The sequence below is a fragment of the Lucilia sericata genome, unplaced genomic scaffold (assembly GCF_015586225.1).
Source record: "Lucilia sericata isolate MDLA Ls3-8-SP2 unplaced genomic scaffold, ASM1558622v1 Contig002405F_arrow, whole genome shotgun sequence".
Taxonomy (NCBI): Eukaryota; Metazoa; Arthropoda; class Insecta; order Diptera; family Calliphoridae; genus Lucilia; species Lucilia sericata.
In genome coordinates this window covers 7,501-30,331 of record NW_023996199.1, presented here as the reverse complement: position 1 = coordinate 30,331, position 22,831 = coordinate 7,501, and the positions used below count along the sequence as shown (strand labels likewise).

At 33.2% G+C, this 22,831-nt stretch overlaps 2 protein-coding genes across 2 annotated transcripts in view; both read right to left on the bottom strand.

Annotated features, from left to right (window-relative positions):
• Positions 1-564: 564 nt before the first annotated feature.
• LOC119613895 (V-type proton ATPase subunit C-like) overlaps positions 565-22,831 on the bottom strand; it is a 22,311-nt gene continuing 44 nt past the window's right edge. Inside the window, 9 exon segments of the mRNA XM_037969965.1 lie at positions 565-799; positions 878-1,019; positions 3,143-3,240; positions 3,311-3,566; positions 3,641-3,686; positions 3,689-3,738; positions 3,813-3,999; positions 18,466-18,619; positions 18,744-18,886. Coding sequence (XP_037825893.1) covers positions 701-799; positions 878-1,019; positions 3,143-3,240; positions 3,311-3,566; positions 3,641-3,686; positions 3,689-3,738; positions 3,813-3,999; positions 18,466-18,619; positions 18,744-18,875 — 1,164 coding nt within the window. The 5' untranslated portion in view covers positions 18,876-18,886 and the 3' untranslated portion in view covers positions 565-700.
• On the bottom strand, positions 9,147-11,742 carry LOC119613896 (putative protein TPRXL). The gene has a single exon (XM_037969966.1). It carries the CDS (start codon positions 11,017-11,019, stop codon positions 9,952-9,954), a length of 1,068 nt encoding a protein of 355 aa, XP_037825894.1. The 5' UTR covers positions 11,020-11,742; the 3' UTR covers positions 9,147-9,951.

The window sequence follows — 22,831 nt, the reverse complement described above, 5'->3', positions numbered from 1 at the left end:
ATTATTATACACAAAATACTGTTAACAAATTGTTTAAACAAAACAGGAAATTTTAAAAAGATTTTTTTTATTTTTCTTTTTTTTTTTAACTTAAATACAAAGAAAACGTAAAGGAATAAAAAGAAAACAATTATGGAAACACAAATTGTAACTTAATTTATATTGTTGTAATAAAAAAAAAAACAAAATAAAACAAGATAAAAGGAAACGTTAATAAAAAACAAAATAACAATATAAGAGTTAGAAATATGAACTGGATGAACAGTTGTTGTTGAAGATGTTTGATAGAGAAAAAAAAGCCGCCGCCACAGCTTTATATTCCAAATTAGCTGTTATAAACTGCTATTTAATTGTTTCTTTGTTATAATTCTTAATTAAAATGTTGTTGGTGTAGGTTAAAGAGGGTTTTTTTTACAATACATATACATTTGGTTAGTTGGTTGATAGTTTAGTTTCATTCTTACTCTTCTTTTTTTAAATTTTACAAATACATCTATTATATATTATTTGTTTTTTTTTGTAGTTAAAAATTAAGCTAAACATTACTTAAGAAGGTTGTTTTTGTATTTATTGTGGTTTATGTTCTTTAGTTGGGGTTTTTAAACGTTTTGTTTTTTGACTTTTTCTTAATTAGAATGTCTTCTAGCAGAGGTTTGTTCTTAAAATTAACAAACATTTCATTTAGTTTATTTTTTTTTTTTTACATTTTAGCTGATTCAATCATATCAATGTTGAGTTTATAGAATACATAGGGATAGTATTCAGATTGGCCAAAACCTAAACCGGGTATATCAACAGTCTGTGAATGGAGGTAGGGAAGAAACAATAAAATATTATATAGCTATTCATTACATTCAATGTAAACATTATGACTTACATCAGCAGCATTGCCAGCTTGACCAGCAGCTGAAGCACCATCCAAGTGTCCATACAATTGATTTAAGCAATCACGTAAACGTTTCATGCTCTTCTTGTTGGGTTCAATAAGAATGGCTTGGAAATTAACTGGTAAACCGTATCTGAGAGAAAAACAAGGGAAAATATTATTAGAACAGTCTTCAAGGGTCTTAGTTATCTCCACTACTATAGACTGGACTATAGTCTAGTTTAATCTATAGTCTAGCCTAAAATCTAGTTTATAGTCTAGTCTATAATCTAATCAATAGCCTAGTCTATTGCCTAGTCTCCTTCTAGTCTATAGTCAAGTATGCAATCAAGTACATAGTCTAGTCTATAGTCTATTCTATAGTCAAGTCTATAGTCTAGTCTATAGTCAAGTATGCAGTCTAGTCTATAGCCTAGTCTATAGTCTAGCCTATACTCTAGTCTGTAGTCTAATTTATAGTGTAATCTTTAGTCTAGTCTATAGTCAAGTATGCAGTCTAGACAATAGTCTAGTCTATAGTCTAGACTACTCTATAGTTTAGTTTATAATCTAGCCTATAGTCTAGACTAAAGTCTAGTCAATAGCCTAGTCTAGTCTATAGTCTAGTCTATAGTCTAGTCTATAGTCTAGTCTATAGTCTAGTCTATAGTCTAATCTATAGTCTAGTCTATAGTCTAGTCTATAGTCTAGTCTATAGTCTACTCTATAGTCTAGTCTACAGTCTAGTCTATAGTGTAGTCTATAGTGTAGTTATAGTCTAGACTAGCGTCTAGACTAGAGTCTAGACTAGAGTCTAGTCTATAGTCTAGTCTATAGTCTAGTCTATAGTCTAGTCTATAGTCTAGTCTATAGTCTAGTCTATAGTCTAGTCTATAGTCTAGTCTATAGTCTAGTCTATAGTCTAATCTATAGTCTAGTCTATAGTCTAGTCTATAGTCTAGTCTATAGTCTAGTCTATAGTCTAGTCTATAGTCTAGTCTATAGTCTAGTCTATAGTCTAGTCTATAGTCTAGTCTATAGTCTAGTCTATAGTCTAGTCTATAGTCTAGTCTATAGTCTAGTCTATAGTCTAGTCTATAGTCTAGTCTATAGTCTAGTCTATAGTCTAGTCTATAGTCTAGTCTATAGTCTAGTCTATAGTCTAGTCTATAGTCTAGTCTATAGTCTAGTCTATAGTCTAGTCTATAGTCTAGTCTATAGTCTAGTCTATAGTCTAGTCTATAGTCTAGTCTATAGTCTAGTCTATAGTCTAGTCTATAGTCTAGTCTATAGTCTAGTCTATAGTCTAGTCTATAGTCTAGTCTATAGTCTAGTCTATAGTCTAGTCTATAGTCTAGTCTATAGTCTAGTCTATAGTCTAGTCTATAGTCTAGTCTATAGTCTAGTCTATAGTCTAGTCTATAGTCTAGTCTATAGTCTAGTCTATAGTCTAGTCTATAGTCTAGTCTATAGTCTAGTCTATAGTCTAGTCTATAGTCTAGTCTATAGTCTAGTCTATAGTCTAGTCTATAGTCTAGTCTATAGTCTAGTCTATAGTCTAGTCTATAGTCTAGTCTAGTCTATAGTCTAGTCTTTAGTCTAGTCTACAGTATTCTAGTCTATAGTCTAGTCTATAGTCTAGTCTATAGTCTAGTCTATAGTCTAGTCTATAGTCTAGACTATAGTCTATAGTTATAGTCTATAGTCTAGTCTATAGTCTACTCTATAGTCTAATCTATAGTCTAGTCTATAGTCTACTCTATAGTCTAATCTATAGTCTATATAGTCTAGTCTATAGTCTAGTCTATAGTCTAGTCTATAGTCTAGTCTATAGTCTAGTCTATAGTCTAGTCTATAGTCTAGTCTATAGTCTAGTCTATAGTCTAGTCTATAGTCTAGTCTATAGTCTAGTCTATAGTCTACTCTATAGTCTAGTCTATAGTCTACTCTATAGTCTAGTCTAGTCTACTATAGTCTAGTCTAGTCTAGTCTATAGTCTAGTATAGTCTAGTCTATAGTCTAGTATATAGTCTAGTATATAGTCTAGTCTATAGCCTAGGCTATAGTCTAATCTATAGTCTAGTCTATGGTATAGTCTATAGTATAGTCTATAGTCTAGTCTATAGTCTAGTCTATAGTCTAGTCTATAGTCTAGTCTATAGTCTAGTCTATAGTCTAGTGTATAGTCTAGTCTATACTATAATCTTGTCTATAGTCTGAAGTGAAAATCTATGGCTTTAAGAAAAATGTTTGCTAAAAAAATGCATCTTCACTTACCTCAATACAGATTCAACAAATACACGCAAAGCCTTAACGTGTATTAAAGCACAGAAAGCTTCACTGAAGTTAACCTTCAACCATCTAACCAAAGGACCCTTTTATGAATAAAAAACACAAAAAAATATGATTAAAATTGTCTTTTTTAAATAATCAAAATCAACTTACAAATTGCTTCTTCTTGTCGGTAATCAATTTAGTTCTTTCATTTTGACCAGCAGCCAATTCTTCTTCATTGTAAACGAAATCACGTACAATGAATTTCTTTTCGCGGGCATGTAATTTAAACTCTTCTACGACCTTCTTAAACAAGGTCACATTGTAGAGACAGTAATCATTGTCTTGGGTAATCAAAGTCGATGAACGAGGCACAATCATATCGGTGATCTTTTCATAATTAGCCATCCACTCGTTGGCCAACATTCTGGAATAGGTAAAAGTAATTTAATTGAAATAATCAAAATGATATTTATTTTAATTCACTATAATGACACTTACTTGGGTACAATCACCAAGAGAGTGGTTAAATATTCAGAATCCAAATGAAATGTTCCTTTTTAACCAAATCGGCCAAATTACGGGTCAACAAACTGCCACTAATTGATAAAAAAAATAACAACAATAGTTTAATTAATAGTTTGTTATTTACTTTCAAAGAATTTCAACTTACGTTTGTTTCTTTTCCAAATTTTGCAAACTACCCTTAAGGTTATTGTAGGCATTCGATTTTGTTTTCAAATCAGCATCGATTTGGCCGATTTGTTTGGAAATAATATCGGCAATGTTGCGCAAAGATTGCTTAATTGGATACTTGGCCATGTCCCATTGGAAGCGTGTAATATACACAGATAAATCGGCTAAACAATGTTAAAATATTTCGATTAGTTTTTTTTTTTTTATAAATATTTGTTTTATAAAACATATATATATTTAATTAAAGGCACAATTAAACAATTTAGTTTAATTAAAGCTAAGTGTAAGTATTACTACTATAAGAGATATTTAAAAATTATTTGAGTTTTTATTATTTAAATTATATTTAATATACTAATTTAAAGTAAATTAAAATTGTTAAAATTATACTTTTTGTTTTGAATTTTGAAAACGTTTTATTTGTAGACAGAATTACACATTACAAAATATATACATTTACAAACAAACATACACACACTGATGCAAATAAATTGCTTATTAATATTTTATTAAATTTAAACAATATACAGCAATCGTAGTAGTTTTTTTTTTATAAATAAAAATTACGCAAAAGTTGTTGATTTTAAAAAGTAATAAAATTTGTTGGAGATTTGAAGTTTTTTTAATGTTTTAAGAAAGTTTTGATTATATAAAAATTATCGGTAAATATCAATAACAACAAAGTCTAAGGTCAACTATGTAAAATTTTCAGTTGACGTATACTTATTAATTTGTATTGTTAATACTCATACGTTTAGGTGGAGCTCATCAAAATATTTGGTTCACGGTGCGTATGATTAACAAAAAAACTTATACCAATTTATTTTTTGCTTCTGATTTAGTTCAGTTCCAGTTCATTTCTAGTTATGATTTAGTTCAGTTATAGCTCATTTCTAGTTCAGTTTTAGTTCAGTTCTAGTTTAGTTCTAGTTCAGTTCTTGTTCAGTTCTTGTTCAGTTCTAGATCAGTTCCAGTTCAGTTCTAGTTCAGTTCTAGTTCAGTTCTAGTTCAGTTCTAGTTCAGTTCTAGTTCAGTTCTAGTTCAGTTCTAGTTCAGTTCTAGTTCAGTTCTAGTTCAGTTCTAGTTCAGTTCTAGTTCAGTTCTAGTTCAGTTCTAGTTCAGTTCTAGTTCAGTTCTAGTTCAGTTCTAGCTCAGTTCTAGTTCAGTTCTAGTTCAGTTCTAGTTCAGTTCTAGTTCAGTTCTAGTTCAGTTCTAGTTCAGTTCTAGTTCAGTTCTAGTTCAGTTCTAGTTCAGTTCTAGTTCAGTTCTAGTTATGTTCTAGTTCTGTTCTAGTGTTGTTCTAGTTCTGTTTTATTTCTGTTCTAGTTCTGTTTTATTTCTGTTCTAGTTCTGTTCTAGTTCTGCTCTAGTTCTGTTCTAGTTCTGTTCTAGTTCTGTTCTAGTTCTGTTCTAGTTCTGTTCTAGTTCTGTTCTAGTTCTAGTTCTAGTTCAGTTCTAGTTCAGTTCTAGTTCTGTTTAGTTCAGTTCTAGTTCTGTTCTAGTTCAGTTCTAGGTTCTGTTCAGTTCTGTTCTAGTATGTTCTAGTTCTGTTCTAGTTCTGTTCTAGTTCTGTTGTAGTTCTAGTTCTGTTGTGTTCTAGCTCTAGTTCTGTTCTAGTTCTGTTGTAGTTTGTCTAGTCTGTTCTAGTTCTGTTCTAGATCTGTTCTAGTTCTGTTCTAGTTCTGTTCTAGTTCTGTTCTAGTTCTGTTCTAGTTCTGTCTAGTTCAGTTCTAGTTCTGTTCTAGTTCTGTTCTAATTCTGTTCTAGTTCTGTTCTAGTTCTGTTCTAGTTCTGTTCTAAGTTCTGTTCTAGTTCTGTTCTGTTTGTTCTAGTTCTGTTCTAGTTCTGTTCTAGTCTGTTCTAGTTCTGTTCTAGTTCTGTTCTAGTTCTGTTCTAGTTCTGTTCTAGTTCTGTTCTAGTTCTGAGTCTGTTCTAGTTCTGTTCTAGTTCTGTTCTAGTTCTGTTCTGTTCTAGTTCTGTTCTAGTTCTGTTCTAGTTCTGTTCTAGTTTCTGTTTCTAGTTCTGTTCTAGTCTGTTCTAGCTCTGTTCTAGTTCTGTTCTAGTTCTGTTCTAGTTCTGTTCTAGTTCCGTTCTAGTTCTGTTCTAGTTCTGTTCTAGTTCTGTTCTAGTTCTGTTCTAGTTCTGTTCTAGTTCTGTTCTAGTTCTGTTCTAGTTCTGTTCTAGTTCTGTTCTAGTTCTGTTCTAGTTCTGTTCTAGTTCTGTTCTAGTTATGTTCTAGTTATGTTCTAGTTATGTTTCTAGTTATGTTCTAGTTCTAGTGTCTACATTATTCTAGTCATTGAACTTCTATGAACTTATCGATTGTCTAGGCTATGGTCTATCCTATTGGCTAATCTATGGAGTAGTTGATCTAGTAGTCTGAGATCTATTGTCTAGTCCATGTTCGAATCTAAAAGCAATAGTCATTTAAATGCTTTATTAAGTCTTTTGAATATTCTAAGGATTAGTCTATTAACCAGTAGTTGCAGTCGGTTTAAAATGGTATTAAAAACTCTCTATTATTTTTTACTCAGAAATCGAGTGAAAACATTATAATTTATCAAATAATATCTAAACAACAACATTTAAAAATACATACAAGCAGCAACAACGATAAAATAAGAAAAACCATAAAAATAAAACTGAAATAAAGAAATACAGTTAAAATCTGAAAACGAATAAGAAAAGTGGAGCCATCAAATAGATTTTTGTAGTTGTACACTGCAAATAAAAGGAAACAATAGTTTACACTGCAAATAAATTGAAACAAAAGAGAAACACGCTTAGTCAAGAGAGAAAACTTAAGATTTTTTAAAGAAAAAAATTAACTTACACAATTTGTTTAACAATATATAAAATACTTAAAGCAAAAGTGTGGGTTTTTTTTCAATAAAAGTTAAATTGAAAAAAAAATTTATTAAAAGGAAAAAGTTTAAAAAAAGAGATGGTGGTATAAAGTTGAATTTGGAAACTGTTAACAGTTTTTTTTTTTAATACACATTTTTAATACATAGTTGTATTTATAATAAAAGTATATACACGCACACACAAATAAGTAGGCATATATATGTAAATGTATGTGAAATTAAAAGAACCGGCTAACCTGGACTTAGGGGCAATGTTGGCGGTTCGCCCATATCGTTTGTCCGGACTGGAGCGACCATGACTACTACTGCCACAACAACTACTCACTGGTGAAGATCTATGAGTTGATGTGAAATTAAATCCAATATTTAAATTTAATTGACTCGATGATGCGTGTCGGCTATTTAGTTTTTTGATTTTTTTTGATTTTTTTTTTTTGTATTTGTTTGTTAACAATGAGTTGTATTTTTTTATTGGAAAAGGATTAAAAAGAACCAAAACGAAAAAGCATATAAACAAAAACAAATAAAGAAAGAGAAAAAGAAAAACAAACAAGAGATATTCAAATTGAGAGGAGGTTGCATTGTGGTGGGGGGGGGAAAAAAAGGAAAGGGCAAGGGAAGGGGAAGAGGGGGGAAGGAAGGAGGGGGGAAAGAAGGGGAAAGGAGGGAGGAAGGAGAGGAGGACGACCAGAACAGACAGGGCGGGACGGGAAACGGGGAGAGCGAGCGAGCGAGCGAGCGAGCGAGCGAGCGAGCGAGCGAGCGAGCGAGCGAGCGAGCGAGCGAGCGAGCGAGCGAGCGAGCGAGCGAGCGAGCGAGCGAGCGAGCGAGCGAGCGAGCGAGAGAGCGAGCGAGCGAGCGAGCGAGCGAGCGAGCGAGCGAGCGAGCGAGCGAGCGAGAGAGCGAGCGAGCGAGCGAGCGAGCGAGCGAGCGAGCGAGCGAGCGAGCGAGCGAGCGAGCGAGCGAGCGAGCGAGCGAGCGAGCAGCGAGCGAGCGAGCGAGCGAGAGAGCGAGCGAGCGAGCGAGAGAGCGAGCGAGCGAGCGCGAGCGAGGAGCGAGCGAGCGAGCGAGCGAGCGAGCGAGCGAGCGAGCGAGCGAGCGAGCGAGCGAGCGAGCGAGCGAGCGAGCGAGCGAGCGAGCGAGCGAGCGAGCGAGCGAGCGAGCGAGCGAGCGAGCAGCGAGCGAGCGAGCGAGCGAGCGAGCGAGCGAGCGAGCGAGCGAGCGAGCGAGCGAGCGAGCGAGCGAGCGAGCGAGCGAGCGAGCGAGCGAGCGAGAGCGAGCGAGACGAGCGAGCGAGCGACGACGACGACGAGCGAGCGAGCGAGCGAGCGAGCGAGCGAGCGAGCGAGCGAGCGAGCGAGCGAGGAGCGAGCGAGCGAGCGAGCGAGCGAGCGAGCGAGCGAGCGAGCGAGCGAGCGAGCGAGCGAGCGAGCAGCGAGCGAGCGAGCGAGCGAGCGAGCGAGCGAGCGAGAGAGCGAGCGAGCGAGCGAGCGAGCGAGCGAGCGAGCGAGCGAGCGAGCGAGCGAGCGAGCGAGCGAGCGAGCGAGCGAGCGAGCGAGCGAGAGCGAGCGAGCGAGCGAGCGAGCGAGCGAGCGAGCGAGAGGCGAGCGAGCGAGAGAGCGAGCGAGCGAGCGAGAGCGAGCGAGCGAGCGAGCGAGCGAGCGAGCGAGCGAGCGAGCGAGCGAGCGAGCGAGCGAGCGAGCGAGCGAGCGAGCGAGCGAGAGAGCGAGCGAGCGAGCGAGAGCGAGCGAGCGAGCGAGCGAGCGAGCGAGAGAGAGCGAGGAGAGCGAGAGCGAGAGCGAGCGAGCGAGCGAGCGAGGCGAGCGAGCGAGCGAGCGAGCGAGCGAGCAGCAGCGAGCGAGCGAGCGAGCGAGCGAGCGAGAGCGAGCGAGCGAGCGAGCGAGCGAGCGAGAGAGCGAGCGAGCGAGCGAGCGAGCGAGCGAGCGAGCGAGCGAGCGAGCGAGCGAGCGAGCGAGCGAGAGAGAGCAGGAGAGCGAGCGAGCGAGCGAGCGAGCGAGCGAGCGAGACGAGCGAGCGAGCGAGCGAGCAGGCAGCGAGCAGCGCGAGCTACGAGCAGCGAGCGAGCGAGCGAGCAGCGAGCGAGCGAGCGAGCGAGCTAGCGATCGAGCGAGCGAGATCGAGGAGAGAGCGAGCTATCGATCTATCTATCTATCTATCTATATCTATCTATCTATCTATCTATCTATCTATCTATCTATCTATCTATCTATCTATCTATCACTTGAGTGAAAAATACTACGGACTAAATAGTATGTATTATAACAAAAACTATTAGAACTCACAGTTTCCTCCCTTTTTGAATATTCAAAAAAACAAATCTAAATTTTCCAAACCAAATCTTGACCATGAAAGTGTGAGGCGGAGGAGGAGTAGCATGTAATTATTTAATTGTTTATATGTCGTGTGATAATAAACATGCATGCACTACTTCATATCTCAGGAATATAATTTTTGTTGGGGGCGCCAATTCATATGAAACAATTATATGTATTTGTTTATTAGTCACTTATATATTTAGTTTAATATAGATCGATTATTTTTTGTTCTTTATAATTGTTTCAACTTCAGTGTGTTAGGATTTTAATGACCTTCAATAATTATTATTTTTTATATAGACAAAATAAAAGAGCGTGACCCTTACAAAATTCCCTTAAGGGAATGAATAAACTAAATTTCTTTTAGTGTATCGAGAGATATAAAGTTTATTATTAACAAATTATTATTGTTTATGAGCACAAAGGTTATAAATTTACAAATTGTAGGGTGTGCAGGATATGTAACGGCAAAATCCCCACAGAGAAATAAGAAAAGAAAGACGTCAGTGAATATGAAAAGAGTTTTCATCTATTTGTTTTAAAGTATCCAAAAGTTTTAGCAAATATTAAAATTTTAATCACAAAATGAACTCTGACTTCTAAGGTGAAATGTTTGGCTAGGGAATAAATACCTCGACTTTCTATTTTATGGAATTACTCTCTGCTTAATGATAAACAATTTTATATTGCCTTTAAATGTTTGGGTTTGAGCTTGATTAGAGAATAATAATAAAGATAAGAAAATCAAAAAAAAACAACCTTTGACCTGTACAGAGAAAAGGTCACAATCATGTTATTGTTTTGAAGTAACCATGTGCCTTTGAAACAAAAGTTAAGTGCAAGTTTCTAAAATATATTTTTCTAGTGATACGAATACAATTTCATCATTGTAATAAACAAATACAAAAGAATGTTAAAATATTTTAATTGTATAAAAACAGATGTAATATGAAACGACTGATTTGTGATGTTGATGACATTTTCGGAAAGATTTTTTTTTGTTAAATTTGTTATTAATTCTGTTCTTTGTTTTTATATACCTGCTCTTTTTTGTTGAATTTCTTTTGTGTCTTTGAAACCACCATTCAAATGTATCACTAACATCTGACAAACTATCACTACTTTTCAATGGTTTATGTTGATTATTATCATAATTATGATGTGGTTGCTGTTGGAGATGTTGTTGTTGTTGTTGATGATGGTGTTGGTGGTGGTGATGTTGTTGATTTGTTGTGGTATTATGTTGATGTGATGACCGCTGTGGTAAATTGTGATGAGGCGAGGAGAGTGACTCGTTAACATCATTTTTCGATGCGGAACGACTATTGCAAAATAGACCAGCAAAACCACGAGAAGAACTAGAAAAGGAATGTTGTTGTTGTTGTTGCTGCTGATGCTGAGTAGCCGATGGTGGCGAAGTCAATAGGGAATTGTTTTTAAAACCACACAGACTGGTGGTTGTTGTAGAAGTGGAATTATTATTTATGCTACAAGTATTATTATTATGTGTTGCAGTTAATAGTTTACTAATAGACTGACGACGCGCCGCTAAACTATTATTAGCACTGGCTGATGTGGGAGCCGATGTGGAACATAAATATGAACTATTAGCTGTAGCTGGTCCGGTGGCACAGACATTGGCCGATGAAATGGCAGAGGATATAAAACACGATGTTGATGACGAGCAAGCGGCGGCCGCATTATTCAGTAGCGATGAGAAATGATTTTGCTGATGCAAAAGATGGGAAGGACGCTGATGATGATTGTACGACGATGAAGAAGTGTGTAATTTAAGGTTTGCAATCGATGAGGAAAAGGAAAAATGTTGTTGTTCGACATCGACCGCAGCATTACAGGCCGATGCCGCCGACAACGAGGGTGTAGGCGAGCAGGCGGCATTCAATGTATTTAGAGTAGGACTAGTTGTGGCATTAGCCGTTTGTGTGGCACATTCACAATCACAGTTACATACAGGCGACATAGATGATGTTAGCAAATCATAATCACGTTCCGATTCTTCATTAGAGGAAAAATTCAAACAACTCCCCGAAGGGCATGCCGAACAAGATGTCGTTGTGGTATCACGACTATTTGAAAGATTTGATGATTTTCCCGTCAATTCGGAGTGTGTGCTAATAGTAGTAGTGTTATTATGTGTGTTGATGGTACATTCATCAGGCGGACCAGGACCTTTTGGGATTTTTTTTGTTTTGTTTTCATTTTGTTTGGTTTATAAGTTTTTCAATACAATCACGCATTCATTACATTTATAGTTTATATAAAGTATATTTATAAATATGTGGTTGTATTATTAAAAAATTTCTTAATTCTTAATATTAGTTAGATTAATCTAGTTGTATAATAATAATGTCGGAGGGGTAAATAGAATAACAATTTGGTATTAAAACACTTCTTGTTCCCAACAAAAAATATGCTGAACTTCCAGCGAAATAACATGTTGCATGTTAAATTTTTCCTAGAACTAGTTCCCAGAGTGACAATTTCGAATAAAGAACAACCATTAAAGATTTGCTTAAGAATAGTTCTATATAGGAAGAATATTGGCTATTAACTAGTCTATATAATAGACCTGGCAATAGACTAGTACTTACTCAAATCCAGACTAATTCTTGGACTTGTTTATGGGCTAGTTTATTGACTATTCTATGGACTGGTCTATAAATAAGTCTATGGACTATGTACTTTATTTACTGGGCTATGGAAAGATCTATAGACTAGTCTATTCATTGTTCTATGAAATAGTCTATAGACTTGTGTATTGAATAGTTTATGGACTGGTCTATTGACTAGTATATTGTCTAATCTATGGACTAGTGCGTGAACTTGGTTTTTAACTAGTCTATTGATTGAACTGTGGAACTATATTGGTCTAGAACTGAACTGGAACTGAACTGGAACTGAACTAGAAGTGAACTAGAACTGAACTAGAACTGAACTAGAACTGAACTAGAACTGAACTGAACTAGAACTGAACTAGAACTGGACAAGAACTGAACAAGAACTGAACTAAAACTGAACCAGAACTGAACCAGAACTGAACCAGAACTAGAATTGGACTAGAACTGAACTAGAACTGAACTAGAACTGAACTAGAACTGAACTAGAACTGAACTAGAACTGAACTAGAACTGAACTAGAAATGAACTAGAACTGAACTAGAACTGAACTAGAACTGACTACTAGAACTGAACTAGAACTGAACTAGAACTGAACTAGAACTGAACTAGAACTGAACTAGAACTGAACTAGAACTAGAACTGAACTAGAACTGAACTAGAACTGAACTAGAACTGAACTTAGAACTGAACTAGAACTGAACTAGAACTGAACTAGAACTGAACTAGAACTGAACTAGAACTGAACTAGAACTGAACTAGAACTGAACTAGAACTGAACTAGAACTGAACTAGAACTGAACTAGAACTGAACTAGAACTGAACTAGAACTGAACTAGAACTGAACTAGAACTGAACTAGAACTGAACTAGAACTGAACTAGAAATGAACTAGAAATGAACTAGAACTGAACTAGAACTGAACTAGAACTGAACTAGAACTGAACTAGAACTGAACTAGAACTGAACTAGAACTGAACTAGAACTGAACTAGAACTGAACTAGAACTGAACTAGAACTGAACTAGAACTGAACTAGAACTGAACTAGACTGAACTAGAAATGAACTAGAAATGAACTAGAACTGAACTAGAACTGAACTAGAACTGAACTAGAACTGAACTAGAACTGAACTAGAACTGAACTAGAACTGAACTAGAACTGAACTAGAACTGAACTAGAACTGAACTAGAACTGAACTAGAACTGAACTAGAACTGGACTAGAACTGAACTAGAACTGAACTAGAACTGAACTAGAACTGAACTAGAACTGAACTAGAACTGAACTAGAACTGAACTAGAACTAGAACTGAACTAGAACTGAACTAGAACTGAACTAGAACTGAACTAGAACTGAACTAGAACTGGACTAGAACTGAACTAGAACTGAACTAGAACTGAACTAGAACTGAACTAGAACTGAACTGGAACTGAACTAGAACTGAACTAGAACTGAACTAGAACTGAACTAGAACTGAACTAGAACTGAACTAGAAATGAATTAGTGTATGGACCAATTTATGGATTACTTTAGTGAATAGTCTATTGACTAGCTTATGGGCTAGTCTATTGACTAGACTATGATCTATAGAGTAGTCTATGAAGTCTATTGACCAGTGTATGAAGCTGACTATCCTCTAGTTTATTGACTAATCTAGGAAAAAATCTATGGATTAGTCTGTAACTAGTATAATGACTATAGTCTATTACCGGATTTATTGACCATTCTATGGACTTATTAACCTGTACTGAAAAAAGTACGTTAGTACAGAATTTTCCATTCCTGTAGTCAATTGGAAGTTCATATTTTTGCTGGGTTACCTATGAAAAACCTTTTTTATCTTAAATATTCTGCTACTTCGATTAATATGTTTAATTAATTTAATTACAATGATAAGCAAAATAACTTAACAACAACGCTTTAACGCCTGCCGTCATTATTGTGTTCTAAATTAGCCCTGCTTAATTACAAACCTGTATAAATTTCAAAAAACTTAATTTGTTCAAAAAAAATAATAAAAAAAAAACAAAATAATACAGTAAAAAGTCGAAAAAAATTGAAAACAAGAAAAATAAATCTCAGTGTAAAAGCATGTTGGCTCTGTTTTTCGACATAAACAACAACAAACAAAATGTTGCTAAACACAAGAAACTTTAGAAAATTTTAAATAAATACAAGGCTATAGAGAAGAAATATGTTTTAAAAATGGAGGCAACTTAAAATTAATTATAAATAAACAATAAAATTATAAATTTATATAAAATATGTAAAAAATTGTAACAAAACAAATCACATTTATTAACACATACACACTCACAAACAACACTGAAGTTTTTACTCATTTTTTTTACACACACAAAAAAAGTTTTACAATAAATATTTGGATATTTATAACGGTTTTTTTTTTTCAAAATTCAAAACAATAAAGTAACAAAACTTAAATATGTAGGTAACACACATAAATAAATGAATAAAGTTTAATGAAAGTTTTATATTGCTATTTTTGTTGTAATTGTTATTAATTATTTCTTTTTTTTATTGTCATTATTTTAGTTTAGGTATTGAAAGAAGTTCGATTTACATGATTTAAAAACTAATTGTTTTCCAACATATAGAAAACATTGGAAACTTAAAGGAACAAATTAAAAAGAACAAAATATATGATTATTTTTAAATATATATGTATATATGTATATATTTATTTTATTTTTTGGGTGAAACTTAAAATATAACATGAAAACGTAACAATTAAAGAAATATTTGTTAAATAGAAAAGTTACAAGTCATAAGTACTAATAGAAGGGTTGTTAAAGGATTAATTAACTTTTTTCTTCCAATAGTTGAAAACAAAGTGTGTTAGTGTAAGAGTCATTAACGACTAGAGGTGTTTAAACAATATAATATTCAAATGATTGTTAATAATTTCTTTTATAAAAAATCATAGCTAGCGACCTTGGTTTTATTAATTGTTTTATACTTTGTTTTTCTAAGATCAATAAACAAATTGTTGTTTTCACTTAAATTGGGTTGATTAAAACATTATTATTTGCCCTTTAGTTCAAAAATGCAAGACTCCTTAAGATAAATATAAGGACTAAAGAACAGACTATAGACCATACAGACTAAACTATAGACTAGACTAGACTATAGACTAAACCATAAGCAAGACTATAAACTAGACTAAAGACTAAATTATAGACTAGACTATAGACTATACTATAGACTAGACTATAGACTAGACTATAGACTAGACTATAGACTAGACTAAAGACTAGACTATAGACTAGGCTATAGACTAGACTATAGACTAGACTATAGACTAGACTATAGACTAGACTATAGACTAGACTATAGACTAGACTATAGACTAGACTATAGACTAGACTATAGACTAGACTATAGACTAGACTATAGACTAGACTATAGACTAGACTATAGACTAGACTATAGACTAAACTATAGACTAGACTAAAGACTAGCCTATAGACTAAACTATAGACTAGATTATAGACTAGACTATAGACTAGTCTAAAGACTAGACTAAAGATTAGTCTAAAGAATAGACTAAAGACTAGACTAAAGTCTAGACTAAAGACAAGACTAAAGACTAGACTAAAGACTAGACTAAAGACCAGACTAAAGACTAGACTATAGACTAGACTATAGACTAAACTACAGACTGGACTTAATAATAGACTATAAACTAGAGTATAAACTAGAGTATGGACTAGAGTATATACTACACTATAGACTAGACTATAGACCAGACTACAGACGAGACTATAGACTAGACTATAGACTAGACTATAGACTAGACTGTAGACTAGACTATAGAATAGACTATAGACTAGACTAAAGACTAGACTATAGACTAAACTATAGACTAAACTATAGACTAAACTATAGACTAAACTATAGACTAAACTATAGACTAGATTATAGACTAGACTAGACTATAGACTAGTCTAAAGACTTGACTAAAGATTAGTCTAAAGAATAGACTAAAGACTAGATTAAAGTCTAGACTAAAGTCTAGACTAAAGACAAGACTAAAGACTAGACTAAAGACTAGACTAAAGACCAGACTAAAGACTAGACTTTAGACTAAACTACATAATAAACTATAGACCATAAAACAGACTATGGACTAAACCATCGTCTAGACTATAAACTAGACTATAGACTACACTGTAGACTAGACTAAATACTATACTAGACTATAGACTAGACTATAGACTCGATTATAGACTAGACTATAGACTAGACAATAGACTAGACTACAGACTATAGACTAGATTATAGACTCGACTATAGACTACACTATAAACTAGACTAGACTATAGACTAGACTATAGACTAGACTATAGACTAGACTATAGACTAGACTATAGACTAGACTATAGACTAGACTATAGACTAGACTATAGATTAGACTATAGACTAGACTATAGAATAGACTATAGACTAGACTATAGACTAGACTATAGACTAGACTATTGACTAGACTATAGACTAGACTATAGACTAGACTATAGACTAGACCATAGACTAGACTATAGACTAGACTATAGACTAGACCATAGACTAGACTATAGACTAGACTATAGACTAGACTATAGACTAGACTATAGACTAGACTATAGACTAGACTATAGACTAGACTATAGACTAGACTATAGACTAGACTATAGACTAGACTATAGACTAGACTATAGACTAGACTATAGACTAGACTATGGACTAGACTATAGACTAGAGTATGGACTAGACTATAGACTAGACTATGGACTAGACTATAGACTAGACTAATTACTAGACTAAAGATTAGACTAAAGATTAGTCTAAAGAATAGACTAAAGACTAGACTAAAGACTAGACTAAAGACTAGAATAAAGACTAGAATAAAGACTAGAATAAAGACTAGACTAAAGACCAGACTAAAGACTAGACTATAGACTAGACTATAAACTAGACTATAGACTAAACTACATAATAAACTATAGACCATAAGACAGACTATGGACTAAACTATCGTCTAGACTATAAACTAGACTATAGACTACACTGTAGACTAGACTAAATACTATACTAAAGCCTACACTACAGACCAGACTATAGAATAGACTATAGATCAGACTATAGAATAAACTATATACTCGACTATAAACTAGACTAAAGACTAGACTATAAACTAGACTAAAGACTAGACTATAGACTGGAATATAGACTAGACTATATACTAGACGATAGACGACACTATAGACTAGACTATAGACTAAACTACATACTGGACTTAAGAATAGACTAGAGTATAAACTAGAGTATGGACTAGAGTATATACTACACTATAGACAAGACTATAGACTAGACTATAGACGAGACTATAGACAAGACTATAGACTAGACTATAGACTAGACTATAGACTAGACTATAGACTAGACTATAGACTAGACTATAGACTAGACTATGGACTAGACAATAGACTAGACTATACACTAGACTATAGACTAGACTATAAACTAGACTATATACTAGACTATAGACTAGACTATAGACTAGATTATAGACTAGACTATAGACTAGACAATAGACTAGACTACAGACTAGACTATAGACTAGAATATAGACTCGACTATAGACTAGACTATAAACTAGACTAGACTATAGACTAGACTATAGACTATACTATAGACTAGACTAGACTATAGACTAGACTATAGACTAGACTATAGACTAGACTATAGACTAGACTATAGACTAGACTATAGACTAGGCTAAAGACTAGGCTATAGACTAGACTAAAGACTAGGCTATAGACTAGGCTATAGACTAGACTATTGACAGGCCTATGCCCTACACTATAGACTAGACTATGAGCTAGCAATTCTAAATAGGGTGGCCTTCTGTGTTTCTAGTTCCTCAAAACAGTTAAAAAAAAAATATACTCGTAGAAAAAGTGTGTAATGTGTGTTAATGTTTGTGGTGTTTTTTTTTGTATGTTGTTGTTTTTCTTTTTGTACGCATAATAAATATTCACATAATAATTTAATATTTACTAATATAATAGAAAAAGAAGTTTGTTTTTTTTATAAAATTTTGTACAAAACATAAAAAATTCAAAACAAAAATATCACTATTTCACAGATAAATTAAATTAAAAACAATTAACAGTTTCATATTTTGTTTCGTTAAATAAAACAAAAAATAGTTTTAAAAAAGCCAACTCTCTCTATAACCAATTGGCCATAGAAGAGAGAAATAATGTAAAATGAGTTGGAGGGTGCTAATGAGGTTAAAAAATTATAAACAAAATTATAATAATAATAATAATAAAAACTCAAATTTAAATTAAAGTAATTAAGAAAATTATAAAATTTAAATTAATTAAAATAAATAAAAATAAAAACCTAATGTTTTCAAATTTGAAAAACTTTTAGTTTTTAAATCTTCTCTAAAAATATTAAAATATTAATATAGAATCATGGCTGTTAGTATTTAGATATAAAATTTTAATAAACTACTTTATTTTATCGTTTTTAGTTAAATTAACAAAATTAGAACATTCACATGATAAAAGACTTCTAGACTAAAATTACCAAAGAAAATTTTTATCAAATTGTTTAATGTTTAATTTGTTAGTTTTTTTTTAATAAGTTTAATCATTCTCAAAAAAAAAGTAAACAAATTTAGTTAAACTACAAAAAAATCTATTTTTATCTATATAAATCACGTTGTCATACTTAGTGAATAAACTACTTTTATTAGAGATTCATTCATTTCTTGGACTTACTGTTATTGGCGAGTAAATTTTCATGCAATTTATCTCTTTGATCCTCCAAAACTTCACCCAAATAGGCGGCAACCTTGCGGGTAATTTGCTCAACATAAGTATCAAGTTTACCCAAATCATCGGAAAGACCCACCAATTGATCGAGAGTACCAACCTTGAGTGAATAAAAATAAAACAAGTTTATTTATTTGTTATTTTTGAAACGGGAATAACGTATTAAGGGTTCACATTTAATTTTATTACTCAACAATGATTTATTTTTGGAATTAAAAACTTACCTTCAAATCGGGTATATGAAATTTATAGTTGTTACATAAATTATTTTGTTTGCTGGTTAGATTATTCATGGCATCAAAAGTTTGCTGGCAGGTTTTGTCGCCAGGGGCTGAGATAAGCCAGTACTCGGACATCTTGTTGATTTCTATAAAAAAATTAAATTTTATAATTAAATTTAAATGTATGTTCGTAATCAATAAACTGGAGTACTGAACCTAATTGCACAAAAGCTCATATTCTAGTTCAGTTCTAGTCCAGTTCTAGTTTAGTTCTAGTTCAGTTCTAGTTCAGTTCTAGTTCAGTTCTAGTTCAGTTCTAGTTCAGTTCTAGTTCAGTTCTAGTTCAGTTCTAGTTCAATTCTAGTTCAGTTCTAGTTCAGTTCTAGTTCAGTTCTAGTTCAGTTCTAGTTCAGATCTAGTTCAGTTCTAGTTCAGTTCTAGTTCAGTTCTAGTTCAGTTCTAGTTCAGTTCTAGTTCAGTTCTAGTTCAGTTCTAGTTCAGTTGAAGTTCAGTTCTAGTTCAGTTCTAGTTCAGTTCTAGTTCTAGTTCAGTTCAGTTCTAGTTCAGTTCTAGTTCTGTCCGAGATCAGTTGTAATTTAGTTCCAGTTAAGTTCTATTTAGTTCTGCTTCAGTTCTAGTTCAGCATTAGTTCAGTTGTAGTTCAGTTCTAGTTCAGTTCTAGTTCAGTTCTAGTTCAGATCTAGTTCAGTTCTAGTTCAGTTCTAGTTCAGTTCTAGTTCAGTTCTAGTTCAGTTCTAGTTCAGTTCTAGTTCAGTTCTAGTTCAGTTCTAGTTCAGTTCTAGTTCAGTTCTAGTTCAGTTCTAGTTCAGTTCTAGTTCAGTTCTAGTTCAGTTCTAGTTCAGTTCTAGTTCAGTTCTAGTTCAGTTCTAGTTCAGTTCTAGTTCAGTTCTAGTTCAGTTCTAGTTCAGTTCTAGTTCAGTTCTAGTTCAGTTCTAGTTTAGTTCTAGTTCAGTTCTAGTTCAGTTCTAGTTCAGTTTAGTTCAGTCTAGTTCAGTTCTAGTTCAGTTCTAGTTCAGTTCTATTCAGTTCTAGTTCAGTGTCTAGTTCAGTTCTAGTTCAGTTCTAGTTCAGTTCTAGTTTCAGTTGTAGTTCAGTTCTAGTTCAGTTCTAGTTCAGTTGTAGTCAGTTCTAGTTCAGTTCTAGTTCAGTTCTAGTTCAGTTCTAGTTCAGTTCTAGTTCAGTTCTAGTTCAGTTCTAGTTTCAGTTCTAGTTCAGATTCTAGTTCAGTTCTAGTTCAGTTCTAGTTATGAATTTTTTATTAAAAATTCTAAATTTTACTAAATATTCGAGTTTTCACACAAATCTGAAATTTTCATTAAAAATCCAAATTTTATTAAATATTCGTATTTTGACACAAATTTGAATTTTCATAAAAATCCGTATTTTCATTAAAAATACGCGGTTTATACATAAATTCAAATTTCTGCAAAAAATTCATATTTTCACAAAAATAAAATTTTACTAAATTTCCACCAAATATCGCAATTTTCTTTAAAAAAAGACATTTTCACCAAAAATACGTATTTTTTATTAAAATTTCATATTTTCACATTCTATTGAAATCATTATAACCACAAACATATTCCATTCAATTTACATTTATTTTCACTATTTAAGGTCATTTCCTAATTTCTTTTTCCCTAATTGAAACTTAGTGAAAATTTTATTTATATGTAATTTAAAATAGGAAATTATTTTATAGATTTATTCATTTCCTTGAATAAAGTCTATAATTTAAAATATTTAAATTAACCACACAAATAGGAAGAAGATTTGCACAGTGGTAGAATCAGTTGGAAATATTAGAGAAGAGAAAAGAAATGTGTTACGACTGATGATAATAAAGTAATAACTTGTGTAAATATTTATTATTTTTGTTTAACAAAATTATCTACAAACCAAAATTACAATGTACAGTTTACATACTATATGTACATATGAAAAAACCAGAAACACATTCATTTGAATTAGTATTTATGAACAACATATTAACCTTGCAGTTCTACATGGTGTCAATGTATCTCCTAGATGATTTTTTAACAACTTGGTCGGAACGAATCAAATGCAGAGTAAGATAATATTGTAAGATAATAGCAGAATGTCAATTACAACTACAGTGGCTCTAAGTAATCAAGTGAAAAGTAAATGACAGAGAAAGAATCAATTGATATTTGCCTAGAACCAACATATCTCAATATATACTTCCAACCAAAATATCTCTCAGTTCTAGTTCAGTTTTAGTTCAGATCTAGTTTATTTCTAGTTCAGATCTAGTTCAGTTCTAGTTCAGTTCTTGTTCAGTTCTTGTTCAGTTCTAGTTCAGTTCTAGTTCAGTTCTAGTTCAGTTCTAGTTCAGTTCTATTTCAGTTCTAGTTCAGTTCTAGTTCAGTTCTAGTTCAGTTCTAGTTCAGTTCTAGTACAGTTCTAGTTCAGTTCTAGTTCAGTTCCAGTTCAGTTCTAGTTCAGTTCTAGTTCAGTTCTAGTTCAGTTCTAGTTCAGTTCTAGTTCAGTTCTAGTTCAGTTCTAGTTCAGTTCTAGTTCGGTTCGGTTCTAGTTCAGTTCTAGTTCAGTTCTAGTTCAGTTCTAGTTCAGTTCTAGTTCAGTTCTAGTTCAGTTCTAGTTCAGTTCTAGTTCAGTTCTAATTCAGTTCTAGTTCAGTTCTAGTTCAGTTCTAGTTCAGTTCTAGTTCAGTTCTAGTTCAGTTCTAGTTCAGTTCTAGTTCAGTTCTAGTTCAGTTCTAGTTCAGTTCTAGTTCAGTTCTAGTTCAGTTCTAGTTCAGTTCTAGTTCAGTTCTAGTTCAGTTCTAGTTCAGTTCTAGTTCAGTTCTAGTTCAGTTCTAGTTCAGTTCTAGTTCAGTTCTTGTTTTGTTCTTGTTTTGTTCTTGTTTTGTTCTTCTATTCTATCTATCTATCTATCTATCTATCTATCTATCTATCTATCTATCTATCTATTATCTATCTATCTATCTATCTATCTATCTATCTATCTATCTATCTATCTATCTATCTATCTATCTATCTATCTATCTATCTATCTATCTATCTATCTATCTATCTATCTATCTATCTATCTATCTATCTATCTATCTATCTATCTATCTATCTATCTATCTATCTATCTATCTATCTATCTATCTATCTATCTATCTATCTATCTATCTATCTATCTATCTATCTATCTATCTATCTATCTATCTATCTATCTATCTATCTATCTATCTATCTATCTATCTATCTATCTATCTATCTATCTATCTATCTATCTATCTATCTATCTATCTATCTACCTATCTATCTATCTATCTATCTATCTATCTATCTATCTATCTATCTATCTATCTATCTATCTATCTATCTATCTATCTATCTATCTATCTATCTATCTACTTGTTCCGCTGGGACATCTCCGAACTGTAGGGAACTTGTAAAAACAAATAGTAAATACATACACACATCGCCTTACAACAACAATAACTCAATAAAGTAAAACAACAATAATCAAAAGTTGTGGCTGCAACAAAAAAAGGAAAAAACAAAAATAAAAACAAATAAAGAGGTGAAAATATTTTAAAAATTTATAAACTTTTCTATAAAAAGAGAAAAAGAAAATAAAAACTTAAATTTAAAAGTCAAGTTCAATATTTAATTGTTTCTTTTTTGTTATTTTTTCAAGGCCACAAGTTTTAAATCCTTTGCATTAAATATAGAAACGGAAATTGAATTTATTTTTTTTTTTCCTCTAACAGACAGCAATCACTGATAAATTATTTGTGGCGTTTGAGTTTGTCTAGGGACTTTTTGGTTTTTATTTTCAGTATTTAATATTTTATATGTGAATGTATGCAGGAGGAGCTAGCTGGCGGCCACTGGCTTATCCACAATGTGTAATGAATGCAACAATGAAAAAGAAGGTTTGTTACCAAAGACTTGAAATCAATAATAAATATTAATTATTTAAAATGACAATTTAATAAAATGTCATTTTAAATAATTTAATAAACTAACAGCAAGCGTTAAACAAACAGTAACATATGGACAAATAAATTTTAAGAAAAAAGGTTAATAAAACAT

Bases quoted from the DNA above. Each gene is read 5' to 3' on its own strand.
- LOC119613896 (XM_037969966.1), bottom strand. From the start codon at position 11,019: ATGTCGCCTGTATGTAACTGTGATTGTGAATGTGCCACACAAACGGCT.